The 19,250-nt window shown below is 40.7% G+C and overlaps 2 protein-coding genes and 1 long non-coding RNA gene across 6 annotated transcripts in view; 1 reads left to right on the plus strand and 2 right to left on the minus strand.

Moving 5' to 3' along the window:
* Positions 1 to 257: 257 nt before the first annotated feature.
* On the minus strand, positions 258 to 3,152 carry LOC131424230 (uncharacterized). 2 transcript variants are annotated; one of them, XR_009226927.1, is made up of 2 exons: positions 2,229 to 3,152; positions 258 to 429 (listed from the first exon to the last, which is right to left on the minus strand). It is a non-coding gene; the product is annotated as an uncharacterized LOC131424230 (long non-coding RNA). The 2 variants fall into 2 exon arrangements; XR_009226926.1 differs by having other exon boundaries at positions 258 to 531.
* Positions 3,153 to 3,211: 59 nt separating this feature from the next.
* Positions 3,212 to 3,598, minus strand: LOC131424225 (putative uncharacterized protein encoded by MAPKAPK5-AS1). The gene has a single exon (XM_058579770.1). It carries the CDS (start codon positions 3,596 to 3,598, stop codon positions 3,212 to 3,214), a length of 387 nt encoding a protein of 128 aa, XP_058435753.1.
* Mapkapk5 (MAPK activated protein kinase 5) overlaps positions 3,415 to 19,250 on the plus strand; it is a 38,596-nt gene continuing 22,760 nt past the window's right edge. Inside the window, exons 1-6 of one of the 3 annotated variants that reach the window (XM_046446195.2) lie at positions 3,416 to 3,632; positions 14,243 to 14,316; positions 14,935 to 15,010; positions 15,704 to 15,801; positions 16,773 to 16,881; positions 18,455 to 18,544. In XM_046446195.2, coding sequence (XP_046302151.1) covers positions 3,597 to 3,632; positions 14,243 to 14,316; positions 14,935 to 15,010; positions 15,704 to 15,801; positions 16,773 to 16,881; positions 18,455 to 18,544 — 483 coding nt within the window. In that variant the 5' untranslated portion in view covers positions 3,416 to 3,596. Of the gene's footprint in view, positions 3,633 to 14,242; positions 14,317 to 14,934; positions 15,011 to 15,703; positions 15,802 to 16,772; positions 16,882 to 18,454; positions 18,545 to 19,250 lie in introns of all 3 variants that reach the window. The other 2 variants (XM_046446196.2, XM_046446197.2) reach the window with 2 other exon arrangements.

A 19,250-nucleotide genomic window follows, 5' to 3' on the forward strand; every position in this document is an offset into this window, starting at 1 on the left:
CTCTGCTTGAGGGTTTATATTCACCTTATGTATTAATTATGTAGCACAGTGCCTGGCACAGGCAGGAATCTGAAAATTCCTTCTGGAATGAGCGAGTGATTCAAGGCCATCTTCTATTTCCTGTTATGAATAATGTCAATTGAAGTCACTTAGAAATTTTCTCCTAAAGTTCACTGTTCTTATTCACATTAGGCAGGATAGGCAAAGCTGCTATAACAAAAAGAGTCGAATTAAATAAAAACCTCAACACCACAGAAGATTATTATTATTAGTTTTTTTTTTCCTTTGAAAATAACAGTTCTGAGTGGACATGCAGGTTGGCGAGATAGGTTCTCCACTCAGGAATCTTCAGTCTTGAGGAGTTTTGTCTTTTCCAGAATCTGGTGGTTATTTGCTTCCAGCTGGCAGAGAAAGAGGCTAGAGGAGCACCTGTTGAAGGTTGTTATGAGCCAGGCCTGGAACATGTGCACACCTCTTCTATTTACTTTTCATTGGAAGCACACAGGCACAGGTCTACACTTATCATGAGGGCTGAGGAATACAGTGTAGGTGGATGGCCAACAAAGAGAACAATAATTTAGATGGACAACTCTTCTACACACAATATTCAATTACTTATTTGATTTATCCTCTGGTATAACTCACAAGAACTTCAAATTAACCTAGAAAGTAAAGAACTCTGGATTGCTCACCCTCACCCCCATCAAGTCTTTCAGGAAACTTCATGATCCATCCATCCATCCATCATTAAGCCAAGCACATGGAAATTACCCTTAACTCATTTCTTTTCCTCACCTTCCCCATCTAATTTTTCTGGAAGTCCTGTCAATACTATCTCCAAAATATATCTTAAATCTACCTTCTCTCTCCAACTTAACTGCCACCACCTTCTTCAAACATCATAAAGACCTCTCATTTGGATTATTCCAACAGCCTATAGCTCTTTATGCTTCCAACTTAACTGCCAAAATTCTATTCTCTATATGGCTCAGAGATATTTTAAAACATAAGTCTGATCACATTAATCTCTAGTTTAAAACTTTCCAGTGATTTAGAATAAAATCCAAAATAAAATCCTAATGCAAAGCAGCCCCTGCCCACCTCTTTACCATCATCCTTCATCACTCTCCTTTTACTGGCTCTACTCCAGCTACAATGTTGTTCTTGTAAAACCAGTTAAGGCCTGAACACATCTGGGCATGAATTCCTTAAATAACCTAGTGCCTGTCTTTCAGGAAAACCCTCCAGAATTCACTCAAGGACTCCTTGAAACTGGCTTTTCAAGAATGGACACAAGCTGGGTGTGGTGGAACATGCCCATAATCCTGAGGCTGAGGCAGGAGGATGGTGAAGTTAAAAACCCACCTCAGCAAAAGCGACCCTGTCTCTAAATAAAATAAAATAAAAAACAAAATAGGGCTGGGGATGTGGCTCATGGCCGAGTACCCTTGAGTTCAATCCCCAGTATAAAAAACAACAACAACAAAAAAACAGATACAGGGGGGCACTTCTGTAACCCCACTGACACAGGAGCCTGAGGCAGGATGATTGCAAGTTCAAAGCCAGCCTCAGCAACTTAGCAATACCGTTTCAAAATTTAAAAAAAACTTTAAAAAGGGCTGGGGATCTGGTTCAGTGGTTAAGCAATCCTGGGTTCAATCCCTGGTACCCTCTTCTCCCCTCCAAAAAAATGGACACAAACAGAAGAAGCCAGGCAGCATATTTGGTCAAAACCCCCACCTGGAATGTGGAACTACCCCTGAAAACAAACATGCCACCTATGAAGAAGTATATTGACCATTTAGCTTGAGCAAAAGAACCCCCAAATTCCCCCCTCTCCTCATCCAATCAGTAAATAGCTTGCCCCCTCTCCCTTCCTATAAATTCCAGGTACCAAAATGCTGGGAAGATATAGGAGCTTATAGCTCCTGGCCTCCTGTTGGTTGACCATACACAAAAAAGTCTTTTTGCAAAAAATTGGTGTCACTCTTGGCTTCTATGCCGGTCAAGCAGTGATCAGTATACTTGCTGCTCTTTAAACACCTTTAACTTATTTCCACTTAAAGACTTTTGCATTTGCTGTTCCTTCTGCCCCCAAATCTCTTTCACGGATTTCCAAAGGCGAACTCTTTCTCCTTTCCTCAGAGGTATCGGTTTCAATGTTACCTCCTGAGAGACCTGGCCTGATCATATAACAAGTAGTAGTCCCCCCAACCGGTTGTTCTTACCTCGGCATCCTTTTCATTTTCTTCTTAACACCACACTGTATTATTCCGTTTATTGTCTCCTTACTTCTCCAGAAAGGTCCATGCGCAGGTGCCATGCCATGTTCTCGTTTCTCTAGGGCCTGGGAAGCCCGGCGCAGTGGTGCTCAGTAAATAAAGTGAGCAAAAAAAGAACAATCAACAGGTAATGAGCTAAAGCTCCTGTAAGATCGTTCGACAGGTTCCTGGTATAAAGACCACAAACCTAGGTTCCAATTCTGTCTCGACCACTTCTCCGCCGTGCGCAAGAGAGTCGGCCCTGGGTCTCAGATACCATATCTGTAAATGGGGCATAAGAACAGACTTACCTCACAACACAAAAAGATAAAAGGAGGCAATGGGAGAAAAGAGATTGAAGGAAGCTTAACGTTCCGTAAATGGAGCAATTGCTGCCCTTATATAGGACGCACAATTCCTTCCTTTGCATCAACTGAGACCCATTCAGGCCTCAGTTCCCTCCTTGTCATGAGCTGCCACTCTTTGCACAGGTTGTTTCTGGAAGTAGGAGATGGAAGGATAGCCCCGACACTTTCGCAGACACTGCCTTCCAGCCACAGCCTTCACAGGCCCAGTCCGCTTGGGCCGCCTCCTGCGTCATTAGCGCGGCGCCGGCGCAGCGGAAGGCCCAGGGACCTGTCTAGTGAGCGGCGCGTCTTGAGGAGGCCAGGCGAGTGCCTGCATGTCACTCGCGCGGGTCCGGGGTGGCTCGGAAACCCCAGCGGACGGCTGCGAGGGGCGCGTGGAGTCCTGGGGTCACGGAGCCCGGCGGCCAGAGGGGCGACCCGGAGCACCTGCTGGGCACAGCGCCGGCGGGCAGCCGGCGGGGCTGCCCGGCGCGGGTGTCCCGGCGATGTGTGGCGCTGAGGCGGCGGCCGGAGCAGTGGCGGCGGCGGCGGCCTCGGCTTCGGGTCGGTGCCGGCGGCGGAGGCGGAGGCGCAGGCTCCTGTTCAGGACCTGGCGAGCCCGGGCCTAAGCCGCGTCCCCGCGAAGCCCTTGCACAGAGCCTCGGGCCGAGGCCTTCCTCGCCTCACCCTGCCCCGGGAGCCCGCTTCCCCGGCCGGGGATGAGGCCGGGAGGCGACCGCGCGGGGCCCAGCACAAAGGTTTGTCTCCAGGGGCCGCCGCCTCCGCCGCTGCCGCCGCCGGCCTAGAGCCACCCGCCGAAGCCGAACCGGCGCCTGGCCCCTCATCCCCGCCGGTCCCCACTGGCGGCTGCTGCCCGACTCCCCGAGGCCCAGGGTCGCGAGCTCCCAGCCTTTTGCTCCCTCCGCTGCTAGGGGACCCGGCAGCTGCGCAGCCTCCACCGCTCTTGGCTGCGGGGACCCTGCGAACCATGTCGGAAGAGAACGACACGGAGAAAGCCATCAAGGTAAACGGGGGCTGCCACCTCGCTTCTTCACTGTGGTTTTCTCGACTCCAGCCTCAGAAGGTGGAGAGAGTTCAGAGTAAGAGGTTTCTTGGAGCACGTTTGACAGCCCTGGGGCAAAGTGTGTGTGTGCCTGTGTGTGTCTAAGTGTGTGTGTGTGTGTGCGCGCGCGCACTCGTGTAGGGCGGGATGCCCGACTCCTTCCAGTTTCCCTGGTTAATGAGATTGCACTCGGCTAGACTGAAGTTGAGTGGCGTGGAGGGCCTGCATTTCCATCCCTCCCAGATGGCTCCAGCATTTGCTTCCAAGTGGTCTGCTGCAACAACATCTGGAGAGCTGCCTTTTACCCACCCCTCCTGATGCTGTTGACAGAAGTCGGCCTCTTGGAAATCTGCAGTTTCAGAAGAAAGTGGTTTGCCTTACTACAGAACCTGCCCTTTGGGGGAATAGTTTGTTCTTTTCCGTGCTTTCTCCTCCCCTTATTTTTTCTTCCCTAGGGAGCACTGAAATTATTTAGGAAGAGCTATCAGTGTGTCTTAGGTCATAGTGCTCTGTTATCCAAGAGAAAAGCACATAACTGTAAGTGTGTTCTAAAATGACCCAAATAAAATGATAAAGTTTTCTGAACCTACTTTTTTATTTTTTATTTTTTTCCTTCACTTTTAACAGGCAAACTTTCCACACTAAAGGCCGGTCATCTGTCTTGTCAACTGTAGCAGGAAATTAGTTATGTAAACTGAACACTGAAGCTTAACGTTTGATGTATTACTTATTTTACAATGTTAAGCCAGCCCAGTGTATTGAAGAATTTCATTTCCCTTGAGGGAAAAGCATCTCTTCCTAGATTTGGGATTTTTTTTTCCCTCTTCAAGATACTTTATACAGTTACTGTTACCAACAACTCTTTTTTTTGGTACTGAAGATTGAACCCAGGGACACTTAACCAATGAGCCACATACCCAGCCCTTTTTTATATTTTATTTAAGAGACAAGGTCTGCTAAGTTGCTTCTGGTTTTGTTATGTTACTGAGGCTAGTTTTGAATTCACCATCCTCCTGCCTGAGCTGCTAGGTTTACAGGCGTTTGCCTCTGTGTCCAGCTCCATCAACTGTTGTTGATGGACATTTATCTTATTTATGTATATGTGGTGCTGAGAATCAAACCCAGTGCCTCACACATGTGAGGCAAGCACTTTACCACTGAGCCACAACCCCAGCCTTGAGATGTTTTTATAGAATTCATCTATCATTCCAAAGAAATTTAATATTTTAAAGGAGGTATCAATTAGAAACGCATACATTAAGGAAGATCAAATTTTAAATAATAAATGTGTACGAAAAGACTGCTCTGAGCTGGCGCTGTGGCTCTGGAGGCTGAGGCAGAAGGATCTCAAGTTTAAGGCCAGCCTCAGCAAAAGCAAGGCATTAAGCAACTCAGTGAGACACTATCTCTGAATAAAAAACCAGGGCTCCGGATGTGGCTCAAGTGGTAGCATGCTCACCTGGCATGCGTGAGGCACGGGTTTGATCCTTAGCACCACATAAAAATAAAGATATTGTGTCCACCTAAAATTAAAAAAAAAAACAAAAAGGGCTTGGGGATGTGGCTCAATGGCCAAGTGTCCCTGAGTTCAATCTCTGGTACCCCCAAAGAAAAAAAGCCTGCAGACTCATTTTTTTTTTCTTTTGGTTCAGATTTTATTGTTATGATTTGCTGCCTGAAGTTATATATTTGGGTTGTGCACCACAACATATATGGTGGATTTTTACATTCAACAAGTATTTGCTTTTGTGTCAGGTGCAGGCACAAGTAGTATGAGCCAGATTCTTAGCTGTCCCTGCTCTCCTGGAGCTTATGTTGTAGATGGTGTATTTAGGTAATAAACGTTGCCAGGTATTTATAATTAAGAAATATAGAAAGGGTGAGTAGTACTATTTTGACTGGTCAGGAAAGGTGTTTCTGAGAAGGTAATACTTGTTCATACTCTGAAGGAAATGAGAGAGCAAGCCACCATTGTCTCAAGGAAGACTATTACAAGCAGTAGGAATAGCAAGTACAAAGGTCCTAAAGTAGAAGCAGCCAGTGTGATGTAGGAAGAGCAGGGTACTGGGATTCAGTGGGTCAGTGTAGGTGATATTAGAGAAAAGTAATGGGAAGCAGAACATTTAGGGCCTTGCAGGCCATTAGGAGGGGAGCTTTGGGAGAGTTTTGAGCAGAAAAGGGTCATAGTTTTAGTGGACAGTTATATAATTGGGGTGGCAATGTTAATGGTTGTTAATAGTTTCTCAGGTTAGAATCAGGAGTTAAATTCCCAGTCTTGCCACTTATTAGCTGTATATCCTTATGTCAGTCACTTCACTTCTCTGTCCCTTAGTTTCTTTTCTATAGAAAGGAGATAAAAGCACTCCCCAGCTCACAGAAATATTTGGAGGATTAAATGGGCAGTTATACCTAAATGAGCTTATAGAAATAATTAAGAGGGAGAGCTCGATGAATATTAGCTCATAGAAATTGAAGTGTAGTTGTAGTTTTCTTGTTGACTATTGCCCCATTTGTCAGTCTTCCTATTAATCTGGACTTGTCAAACCAACACAATTTTGTTTGACAACCAGTGGTGACTAGGATGTACTCCTTGGGAAGCAAGCCAACAGAACATCAAATCAGAGCTTTTGGGTCTGTTGCATTGTTTTGAATTTATTTTGCTTTTTGGAGGCAATCTCATCAAATAGTGAGCACTGAGACCGGTGTAGTTCAGCTGGCAAAGCTTTTTTCCTGGATTCTAACTGTTGCACTTGAACTTCTGTTGCCTGCCAGAGAGTGGACTAATTGGGCTTTAAGATTTCATCCTATTACTCTTTTTAATATTTTTAGATGGACACAATATTTTTATTTCATTTGTTTGTTTGTTTATTTATTTATTTAGTTTTCAGTGGACACAACATCTTTATTTTTATTTTTATGTGGTGCTGAGGATCGAACCCAGCGCCTCGCGCATGCCAGGCAAGCGCGTTACCGCTTGAGCCACATCCCCAGCCCTCACTTGTTTATTTTTATGTGGTGCTGAGAATTGAACCCAGTGCCTCACACATGCTAGGAAGCACTCTACCCCTGACCCATAATCCCAGACCCATTATCCTATTACTCTTAAAATGTTATACCAATACCAAGTTCTTACATCTGAGGGCTTTGTTATCCCACCTTTGTTATTATTCCCATAGCTCTATGACTTCACTCCTTCTAAGACATTTAGCTACACCTCAGAAAGAGAATCTTTGGATTACAGATTCTTACATATTACCTACTATTGTATATAGTGAATTGCTAATATGTGATGAACTTAGTGAAAATTCATTTCCTTGGTTTAAAAAATATTTTGAAAAGCTATATAATTTGCATATCGTAAAATTCCAATGACAGTGTATTCATTCCTTCTTAGAAAATTTAGAGAGTTCTTGAGCCATATCAGAATTCAGTTTAGAACATTTCCACCTCACTTCTAGGAAGTTCCTTCTGCCTGTCTGTAGTCAGTCCTTGCTCCTCTTTCTCATCCCAGACAATCACTAGTGTGCTTTGTAGGCTGAGACAGGAGAATGGTGAATTCAAAGCCAGCCTCAGCAACTTAGTGAGACCCTAAGCAACTCAGAGAGACCCTGTCTCTAAATAAAAAACAAAATAGGACTGGGGATGTGTCTCAGTGACCGAGTGCCCCAGAGTTCAATCCCTCGTACCCCCCCCCAATAAATAAATAAAACTCATGTTACTGTAGTTTGCTGTCTTTAGAAATTCTAAATTAATAAAACTTTACAATATGTAATCCTTATGTGTTTGGCTTCTTAGCTGAACACTTTTGAGGTTTGTCTCTGTTAGCACGTATTTTAGTATTTCATTCCTTCCTCTTGTTGAGTAGCAGCCTTTTTATTAGTCCTTTTTAAAATTGTTTTTCTTAGTTGTAGATGGACACAGTATCTTTATTTTATTTATTTTTATGTGGTGCTGGGGATTGAACCCAGTTCCTCATGCATGCAAGGCAAGTGCTGTACCACTGAGCTACAACCCCAGCCCTATTAGTCTTTTTTATCCATTCCCAGTTCATGGACATTTAGAGTGCTTCAGTTTTTAGCTGTTAGTAATGAATGATAAAACTGTACACATTTTTATGTGATCATATGTTTTAATTTCTTTTGGTTTGTCACCTTGGTATAGAATTCCTGGCTAGCATGGTAGTTTATGTTTAATTTTTTAAAATATCTTTTAGTTTTAGGTGGACACAATATCTTTATTTTATTTTTATGTGGTGCTGAGAATCAAACCTAGTGCCTCACGCATGCTAGGTGAGCGTGCTACCACTAGAGCCACATCTCCAGCCCTAATTTTTTAAAAATATTTTTTTTAGTTGTAGATGGAGACAATACTTTTATTTGTTTGTTTGTTTGTTTATTTATTTTTATGTGGTGCTTAGGACTGAACTCAGTGCCTCACACATGCGAGGCAACACTCTGCCACTGAGCCACAACCCCAGCCTTTACATTTAATTTTTAAAGAAATTGTCAAACTGTTTTCCAGAATGGTTGTGTCATTATTATATGTTTACACCAGGACTGTTTGAGTGTTCTGGTTCTTTGATCATTGTAACAAATATTTAGGCTTATAAATTTTCTATTTTAACTGTTTTGGTGGGTATGTGGTAGTTTCTCATTTTGGTTTTAATTTAGATTTCTGAAATGACTGATAATGTTGGGAATCTTTTCGTGTGCTCATTTGCCATTTGTGTATCTCTTCTGGTGAAAAGTCTATTCAAATCTCGTGTGCATTTTAAAACCAGATTGTCTTATTCAGTTGTAAGAGTTCTTTATATACTTTGAGTATACTCGGAGCATATAATAGAGTATACTCTAATATGGTTGACTATCTTTTAAAAAATGTTTTGTTGTTGTTGTCAGTAGATCTTTTTATTTATTTATATATGGTGCTAAGGATCGGACCCAGGGCCTTACACATGCCAGGCAAGCACTCTACCACTGAGCCACGACTCCAACCTGGTTGAATATCTTTTTATATACCACTTTGTCATTTTTGAGTTTTTTTCTTGTGAACTGTATTCAGATCTTTTTGCCCATTTTTAACTTGGGATGTTTGTCTTATTGAGATTTTGAAGTTCCTTATAAACTGAATAAAAGTCATTTTTCAGATATATGATTGGCAGATATTTTCTACCAGTTTACGTATATCTTTTCACTTTTTTGATGTACTTGTTTGAAGTGCTGGGGACTGAACCCAGGACCTTGTGCATGATAGTTAAGCACTTTGCCACTAAACTACATTACCAAACTCTCTCTTGTCGTTTTTAATGTTATATTTGAAGAGCAAATTAATTTTGATGAAGTCCAATTTAGCAGAATTTTTTTCTCTTATCCAGTAAGATTTCTTACTCAAGAAATCCTTGCCTAATCCAGGGTTACTAGATTTTTCTCCTGTATGTCCTTTCTTCCCCTTTTCTCTGCCCCTTCCTCCTTCTTTCTTTTTTCCTTTCCTTTACATGCTAGAGATCAAACCCAGGGCCTCATGCACACCAGACTAGCACTCTGCCATTGAGCAATATGCCTGGCAGCCTCACTCTTTTTTTTTTTTTTTTTTTTTTTTTTTTTTTGAGTACTGAGGATTGAATTCAGGGGCACTAGGCCACTGAGCCACATCTCCAGCCCTATTTTGTATTTTATTTAGGCAGGGTCTCACTGAGTTGCTTAGCACCTTGCTTTTAATGATGCTGGCTTTGAACTTGCAATCCTCTTGCCTCAGCCTCCCAAGCTGCTGGGATTACAGGTATGCGTCACTATGCCCAGCTGGCCCCTCACTTTTTTATTTTTTTATTTTCTTAGTTGTAGATGGACACAATACCTTTATTTATTTGTTTATTTTTATGTGGTGCTGGGGATCAAACCCAGTGCCTCACGCATGCTAGGCAAGCGCTCTACCACTGAGTCACAGCCCTAGCCCTAGCCCCCTCACATGGATATCCAGTTGTTCCAGGAGCGGTTGTTGTTCTTCATCTTTTTTTAATTTATTTTTATTTGTTCTACTTAGTTGTACTTCACAGCAGCATGCACTTCAATTCATCGTACACAAATGGATTGCAACATTTCAGTTCTCTGGTTGTACTTGGTGTAGAGATGCACCATTTGTGTAATCATACATGTACCTAGGGTAATGATGTCCATCTGATTCCACCATCTTTCCTACCCTCATAACCCCTTCCTACCCTCCCCTTTGCCCAGTCCACAGTTCTTCCATTCTTCCCATGCCCCAGCATCATAGATCAGCATTCACTAATCAGAAAACATTCAGCCTTTAGTTTTGGGGGATTGGCTTACTTTGCTTAGCATAGTATTCTCCAACTCCATCCATTTACCTGCAGATGCCATAATTTTATTCTCTTTTAATGCTGAGTAATATTCCATTGTGTATATATGCCACAGTTTCTTTATCTGTTCTTCTATTGATAGGCATCTAAGTTGGTTCCACAGATTAACTATTGTGAACTCAGCTGCTATAAACATTGGTGTGGCTATGTCACTATAGGGCCTTGCACTATAGTATGCTGATTTTAAGTCCTTTAGGTATAGACCAAGGAGTGGATAGTTGGGTCAAATGGTGGTTCCATTCCTGAGGAATCGGGAGCAATTCTTCTAAAGACTCTCTTTTGCCCATTGAATTACTTTGCCATCTTTGCTGACAATCAGTTGGTCATACATATGTATTATGCATTCTCAGATCTATAATGTTGATCAATATGATCTACTTCTGCCAGTACTATACTGATTTGATTACTGAAATGTAGTAAGCTTTCAAATTGAGTAATATGAAAACCAGCTTGTTGTTTTTTTCAAAATTGTGTTGGCTATTTGAGTTCTTTCTAATTCCAAAAAAGTTTTGAATCAACTTGTCAATTTCTACAGAAATGTCTCCTGGGATTTTGATGTTTGTCTGGGGACAACTGCCATCTATCCATGAACATGGTATAGCTCTCTATTTCTTTTTCTTTTTCTGAGGTGGAGGGTAAGTATCAGGGGTTGAACTCAGGGCATTCAAACACTGAGCCACATCCCCAGCCCTATTTTGTATTTTTATTTAGAGACAGGATCTCACTGAACTGCATAGTGCCTTGCTTTTGCTGAGGCTGGCTTTAAACTTGAGATCCTCCTGCCTCAACTTTCCGAGCTGCTGGAGTTACAGGCATGTGGCACCATGCCTGGCTATAGCTCTGTATTTCTTTAAAACTTCTTCAGTTTCACTTAGCAGTGGTTTTCAGTTTTCAGAATTTTTTTTTGCATATTTATATATTTTTTGCATATTTATATATAGCTTGTTATATTTAGTAATGCCTAGATTAAACTGAAATGTATCTTCCCTGTGGTATGCTGATATCTCTGCTTAGTTTTTATTTCTATTTTTTTAAAGTTTATTTTTGTAGTTGTAGATGGACAGCATGCCTTTATTTTATTTGTTAATTTTTATGTGGTGCTTAGGATTGAACCCAGTGCCTTACACATGCTAGGCAAGTGCTCTGCCACTGAGCTACATCTCCAGCCCTCTGCTCAAATTTTTTTAAATATGTTCTTTTTAGTTGTAGTTGGACACAATACCTTTATTTTATTTACTTATTTTTTATGTGGTACTGAGGATCGAACCCAGGGCCTCACACGTGCTAGGCAAGCTTTCTGCCGCTGAGCCACAACCCCAGCCCTCAAATTTTTAAATTCTTAATTTCATTTGTGTTGTTAGCCAGACTTTTGGTGGGTTCTATTTATGGGTGTTTACCTTGGTTGTCAGCCTGTGATTTTGACAGTGGTCTTGAAATAATTTGAGCTTCTAAGGTTTTTAATCTCTTGATCAACTTGTGTGTTGTCTTAGAGAAATGCTCCAAGATTATAACTGATGCCAGGAATGGTGGCACATTCCTGTAACCCCAGGTACTTAGGAGGCTGAGGCAGGAGTGCAGCAAGTTTGAACCAGCCTGGGCAACTTTGTGTGACTGTCTCAAAATGAAGAGGTAGAGTGACTCCCTAGCATGGATGAGACCCTGGGTTCAGTCTCCAGTTTCAGGGGAAAAAAACCGAAACAGATTATTACAACCAGTTCTGAGTTCTCCTTGGGCTTTCAATTTTCCCTGGCCTCCTCAAGTCTCAACTAGTCCATGTGTAATTTCCCAGTCAGTCAAGGTTTCTGGAGAGCTTGTCTTGGACTTTCTGTAGCTCTGTGTCAGTGTTTTCTCATTTAATCTCTGGATGTTCTGCATACCTAACAAGGATCTTTGTCTTGGGCTAGCAAAACTATCCATTCCCACCAACATTCACCACTTTTAGTGGGTAGCGCCATGAATTTTCTTCCTGCTTCAAACTGAGTCTACCCCCTAGGGCAGCAAAACCACTAATTTTCATAGCCAGCTCCATGCTGAGAAACTAGCATCATCACCAACTGATTGTGCTTTAGGCAGTGAGAATCAAAGGGTAGGGGATTGCTAGAAACCAGGCTGGAAGGGGGTTATTACGTGGACCCCTAGAGGAGTTTTAAGAATATGTGCTACTCAGTTTGTTTGGTTTACGTTGTCCAGAAGTCATTGTTTTTGACAGCTTTGTCTTAATTTTAAATATATTCTTTGTGGCAAGGAATTGCCTACCTCTTCATGCTGTGAGCACAAGAATTTCCTTTTTTTTCCTAACTGTTGAACTTCAGAGAATGCCTAAGGTCCACATCAGATAGAGACAAAAGTGCGAATAGGATACCAATGCCTAGCCTCCATCCCAAGCCTGTTGTATCAGAATCTCTTGTGAAGGACCTTGGCTTTGGATAGTTTAAAAACAAAACAAAACATCAACAAAAAAACCCTCAGGTGATTGTGATGGGCAATTACTGTTGAGAACCAAGGTCTAGAACTTGGTCTGGAAAAGCAAGCTTTTTCTGTAAAGGGTTGCCTGGGAAGTGTTTTAGGCCTCATGGCCATAGAGTCTCTTTATCACAGTTCTTTTTTTTTTAATATTTATTTTTTACTTTTTTAAGTGGACACAATATCTTTAGTTTACACTTATGTGGTACTGAGGATCCAACTCAGTGCCTCAACCATGCTAGGTGAGCACTCTACCACTGAGCCACAGCCACAGCCCTTTATCACAGTCTTTAGCTCAGTAGTTGCAGTGTGAAAACAGCCACAGACTCTACTGAAGTAGATGTGGCTGTGTGCTAGTAACTTCTTTATAAAATCAGGCAGTGGCTGAATTTTCCCAAGAGTCTTAATTTGCACACCCTTGGCCTAGGAGCACTCTCCAAAGTTATTTCAGGTGTTTATATTCATGTTAATTTAAGGTAATGAAAGTATTTCTTAGTAAAACTGAGCCAATATGTTTGTCATTGATGTCTTTAAAGAATTAGTCCTTGGGCTGGGGTTGTGGCTCAGTGGTAGAGCGCTTGCCTAGCGCGTGTGGGACCCTGGGTTTGATCCTCAGCAGCAGGTTAAAAAACAAATAAAATGAAGGTATTGTGTTCAACTACAACTAAAAAATAAATATTAAAAAAAGAATTAGTCCTTAATTTCCTTTAGTAAGGTGGATTTTATTTTATTGTGTTATTTTGGTTCTGGGGATTGAACGTGAGACACTCTACCAACTGATATATATCCCCAACCTTTTTTTTTTTTTTTTTTTTTTTTGAGACAGGGTCTTGCTAAGTTGCTGAGGCCGGCCTCAAACTTAACATCCTCCTATCTCAGCCTCCTGAGTCACTGAGATTATAGACTTGAGGCACTGAGCTTGGCCAATAAAGTGTTTTAACTGATACATACTTTCCTGTCTTTGTTACTAAAATATGTGAGAAAATGTACCAACTACACACAGTCTAGTTGAGAGGTGTGAATGTGTTGACTTAATGAAATTTTTGCATTGACTAGTGTTTGTGGCACCATCAACAAAGATGCATGAATTAGATCTGGGGCAGACAGGAGGTGTAAGAAAAATAGGATTCAAAATCAGGAATATAAAGAGGTCTGGCAGTGCTTGTTTTACTGCTATGAAATCAAGTGTCAAAACTCGGTCAGAGTCTCCAAGTTGAGCTTTCCTGGCTGTCAGGTAGAATGCACAATGGTGAGTATTGTGGGGAATTGGTCCAACAACTTATTTTCAGTTCTGCGACTTGAACAACTATTTAAGGATATAGGTCTCTATAGTATAACAATACCTGACAATCTTTCTGAAATCATAGAAAATACACTTGAGTAATTGCTTCATTTTTATTTTGTAGTGCTGGGGACTAAATGCTAGACAAACACTCTACCACTTACCTATAGCCCCATTTTGAAAGAACCTTTCCTCCCAATTCAAAAAAGCAATGATTGTCTACTTGAATAAAACTTGTAGAGAGCTGGGTGATTTGTTTATTCCAAAATCTGTGCCTTACTGGAAAGCAATGACTATGAACCATTTAAAATAAAATGTGTAATTATAATCTATATTTTCTCTTAGAAGATGAGATGCTGAATCTTAGTTCTGCTGTCCCACCTCTGCTTAGTTATTCAGCTTTTTAATTGGGGGATCATTCTCTGCCCTCTCTCTTTTTAATTTTAATAGGAGACCTCCATTTTGGAAGAATACAATATCAATTGGACTCAGAAGTTGGGAGCTGGAATCAGTGGTCCAGTTAGGTAAGAGACCCATGTGAGAATTGTGGCAACTTTGTTCTGAGTAGGACCATTTGAAATATGTTCTGAATTAGAAGTATCAGATATGCCAGATTTGAGAAATGACCTTAAGTTAACAAGTAGAGGATTTTTGTTTGTTTGTTTGTTTGTTTGTTTTTGTTTTTTGATGCTGAGATTGAACCCAGATCTTCAGGCATGCTAAGCACATGCTCTATCACTGACCTCATTCCTAGCTTCTGTTTGAGGTTTTTTCTTTTTTCAGGGTCAGTAATTGAACCCAGGTCCTTGGGCATCCTAGGTGAGCACTCTGCCACTGAGCTAAATCCCCAACTCCTTGAGGTTAGGTCTTTCTTTCATGCATCTAAAAATGTAGTCAAGTGTCCAAGTCACATGCTGTGTAATTCAGAATCATTTAGGATGAGATTGTGGAGCCACTATGAGAGTCATTTGTACCCAGGAGAGGCCACTATTTCTTCATTGGCTCATTGTGGCAAGTTGATGTCATGCATTCAGGAGCTGTGACTTGGGCATCTGGGAAGAAGAGTGAGATGCCTCTGGAATTAATTTTCACTGTAACATAGATGATCACTGATTGTTTTTTTTCTCTCTCTCCAAATCTAGAGTCTGTGTAAAGAAATCTACCCAAGAACGGTTTGCACTGAAAATCCTTCTTGATCGTCCAAAAGCTAGAAATGAGGTATGGTCCTGTATTGCCTTGACTTGCCTTGAAGTGCCTAAGAATTGTTCTTTTACAATTAAGGCAGCTTCCTGGAGAGAATACAGAGATACATGAAGCATTTTATGTCCTATTCCTATTATCATTATTAAGTTATTCTAGATCTGTCCACATGGAAACTGTTAGTAGAGTCTTTTTTTTTCTAATCATCCTGACATATTCGGTTTACTTCAGTTTTTGCTTATTGAAAATTGCACTTGAAGGATGGAGATAAAATAGGCTGAGGAAGGACAAGTTGAATGTTGTATATAAAAGTGATGCTGCAGGAGGACTTGAGGATGTTCCTAGTTTTTTAAAATATACACTGATTTAAAATTATCTGGATGCAGTGATAATATGCTATTAATGCGTGCAGTGAGGGATTTACTTGTGTGCTTAGAGAGATGGAGTGTTTTCTGGAATGAGTTATTTGCCCAATTTTTTTTTTTTTCATTTGCTAATAGGATTGTAGAAAGTAAGTCTGTTAGTGAGATTTTATTTATGGAAAGAGCATTAAGGAGATAATCTGTGAAAACAACATCATTCCCAGTGATAAGCCTTTTTACTAAAATAGGCTTATCCCTTGTACCCAGTATGGTCAGTTTTTGGTGGGAAGTTTGGAGAGCAAATGTTAGCACCACTTTGTACAGAAACATTTCCTCTGTTCTCTTTAAGGTACGCCTGCACATGATGTGTGCCATACACCCAAATATAGTTCAGATTATTGAAGTGTTTGCTAACAGTGTACAGTTTCCTCATGAGTCCTGTCCCAGGTAAGACTACATAGGATCATCATCACATATCCATTTGTAGGCCAAGGTGTAGCAGAGTCTTCCTTTCTTTTATGCATTCTTTCCCCTCCCTCTGTCCTTTTCTCCTCTACTCTCTTTGAATTTTGGGAAAATATTAAACATTTGCAGGAGCAGACAGAATTATAATGTTTCCCCAAGTGGTCATCACTCAACCTCAACAATTAGCATCTCAGAGGCAGTCTTGTTGCAACTACTATCCACTCTCAAAATATCCCTGATTTCTTTCTTTTTTAAAGAAAGCACTTAATGTGGAATTTCTATAGATTGTATTTCTAATCAGTGCAAGGGCCCTAAATGTTATTCTAGGTGAAGTCTTAGACACTGATATAGCAAAAAGCCCTGTTGCTTAGTAGGACTTTTCCTTGAAGGAGAAGTAAAAATGATTCTTTTAGTTGCCAAGTGTTTGGCTAACATATTCGATGACATTCTGAGTCTCTTCTTGGAAATTCTTTGGGGAGACCTAGGTGTAAATCCATCATCACAGCAATGTGAAAGGCACCCAGGAGAGGCATCAGTGAAACATTCTGAGCTTTATATAGGAGGGGAGCTGTTTTGGAGGCTGTGTGAAGTGAAGGCCAGGGCTTGAAAAGGAGGGTAGGAATTTTACAGATGGAGAATGAAGATGGAATTTTAAAAACAAATGGAAAATCAAATGATTATTTCTCACAACTGTGCTCTGTTGGTGAAAGCATTTGGCTGGAAGCTGGAAGCATTTATATAAAAGGATGGTAACCAAAATTCATGGGATTTTTTGTTTGTTTGTTTTTTGGTTTTTGGTTCTTTTTTTTTTTTTTTTTTTTTTCTCCTTTAAACGTAAGAATTTTTGCTCTTATTTAGTAGTTGTGTTACCCTGGACTTAGGAAGTGGTTATACACTTTTATTTTTTATTTTTTATTTTTTTTAACTTAACAAAATCAAATGCTTTCAAACAGGGCTCGACTCTTAATTGTAATGGAGATGATGGAAGGGGGAGAGCTATTTCACAGAATCAGCCAGCACCGGCACTTTACAGAGAAGCAAGCCAGCCAAGTAACAAAGCAGGCAAGTTAACCCCGGGTACCAATCAAACTGCCAACAAAGTTGGTTAACAAGCACAATTCATTAGGGGAAATAAAAGAAAGCTTAAAGAAAAGCTCTATTTGACTTCACATTGCCTGCTTTGTTATGTAATCAGAAAGAATATCTTAACAGGAGAAATGTGACTCCTTTTACTCTATGGGGGGAGGACTGTATTCTTAATTGTTGTCAGTGTTTTCCTGAGGCCTTTTGTATGATTTAAGTAAACTATGAAAGGAAGATAATTTACCTCCTTTATCTCTTTTAATATCTTTGGATATCTAGCTTCTAAATACTATTATTAGACTTTTGAGTTCAAATGCTGTTGATACCACCTGAAGATTGTATGGTATAAAATCTGTTGTAAGATAACGGTACAGAAGACGCTTCCTGCACATGAGTCAGCTTCCTCACATTTCTGCAGATTTTTCTAAGATCTTTGGGGCTAGGGTTGTGGCTCAGTGCTTGCCTAGCATGCATGAGGCATGGGTTCAATTCTCAGCACCACATAAAAACAAAATAATGTGTTCATCTAAAACTAAAGATACATAAATAAATATATATGTATATTTTTAAAAAGAGCTTTGTAATTCTGGGTCATTCCTAGTTATTTTCTTTATCCTGACATCACATTTTATTGTTATAGAAATAAATTATGTTACAAACAATAGTAGGACTCTAATTGGTACTAACCTCTTCTAGAGGTGAAAAGCTAAAAGCTCAAGGTCTACCTTCAGACTAGGCAAGCAGGGCAAAGAAAAGCGGGAAGCACAGCCTAATTAGGCTTTAATGAAAAGCACTTCCAAATTTTCTTGGGGCATTTTGCAGGCATTTTTGGACACTTTCTTTCTGATTGATTAGGGAGGAACTGATATTTGGATTGCTGAAAATTCCACCTAGAATTGAAGAACAATAGAATTATTCTTTGTATTTGTTTCTTAAAATTACAACTTTTATTTTTTAAATATTAGGACTAAAGAATGATCTCTGAAAGTCTTCTGTAAAACAAAAGCCCCTCAAGTTTATACAAACAGGCAACATTTTCAACAAGTAAGATGAGCAAATTGGAATATCAGTTGGAAAAAACCAGCCAGCTGGTTTGAAGGCAAAGCCTTCCATTCAGCTTCTTAGAGAGTGCCACTTTCCTAAGCCCGGTCCTGCCACTGCCCTGGTGGGGGAACCTGTGCCTGCTGAAGATTGCCCAGCTCAGCATTTCCTCTGCAGTGCCTATTACATCTCAGATGAATAAAAATGGGAACATTTCATTTTTTCATTTCTTACAGGATGTAACCATCAGTTTATTCTGGCAAAATATTGTTTTACTGGCATATTTTTCTTTTGGTCTAGCAAAATATAGTTTGCAATTAAACTAAGCTTAATTTCATTTCTGTTTCTTGGTACCTCAAGCCTTTATTAATTTCTGCTTTGAAATGGAAACTGACCACATTTTTAATTGACTTTAATGAAGGATTGTTTTTAAACACCTCTTTCTCTATACTAGGGACATTAAATATTGTTCTTTTCTAAGAGGTGGCTGCTCCACTGTGTCCTTTTTCAGATAGCTCTGGCTCTACAGCACTGTCACTTGTTAAATATTGCGCACAGAGACCTCAAGCCTGAAAATCTCCTTTTCAAGGATAACTCTTTGGTAAGAAATCTTGCTTTTGTGCATTTTAGTGCTTCTACTCTTAACATAACTCAGGAGTGGCTATGTCTGTGTTTGGGGTGCTCCTAATCCATGGTGAAGAGGCTTTAGGACAAAGTGCTTCTGATAGCTTATTTCTTCCATTTGTCCCATTAGAGGAGGGAGGCTCAGAGGAATTGTACCAACCCCTGGCATTAGTAATTTTGGATGATACCAATATGTGTTTGTGGGATTTAGGATTTTTAATATTATTTAAAGGGCTTTTGGGAAGGGGCAGGCGTTTGTATGCTGTTATACATCACCTTGAAACTTGGAACAGTTTCATTTGTTGTTAACTCTGATAAGGTGTGTGTTTCCCTTCAGTCCTGCCCCTTGCCCCCTGCACTATGTCCTACCACCTAAGTTGCTCTGGCTGTCATAGAGCTTAGGACTGATGTTCAGAGTGAAGCAGTGTCCTGGACTGGTGAGAGTTGGTGGGCCTACAGAGCAAGGGGGCAGCAGGCTAAGCTCTTGATTTTAGAGCTGCATTTCCAAGTTATAAAACAAGGCTAGCTAGGTGAGTAGGAAGAAATTCCTCTTATTACTAAGAACAATCCCTGAATATGAATCCTTGTCTCCAGAGCTGGGTACATATTATCTACAGGCTTAGGTCTCAGATTTCATCCAGAAACCTGTAAGGGCTCAGGGTAACATGTCTTGGACCTGAACT

Source organism: Marmota monax, unplaced genomic scaffold (genome assembly GCF_021218885.2).
Source record: "Marmota monax isolate L192 unplaced genomic scaffold, Marmota_monax_Labrador192_F-V1.1 WCK01_AAM20220418_F8-fsc00092, whole genome shotgun sequence".
NCBI lineage: Eukaryota > Metazoa > Chordata > Mammalia > Rodentia > Sciuridae > Marmota > Marmota monax.

Excerpts from the sequence above, each read along its gene's own strand:
- LOC131424225 (XM_058579770.1), bottom strand. The coding sequence starts at position 3,598 with ATGGTTCGCAGGGTCCCCGCAGCCAAGAGCGGTGGAGGCTGCGCAGCT.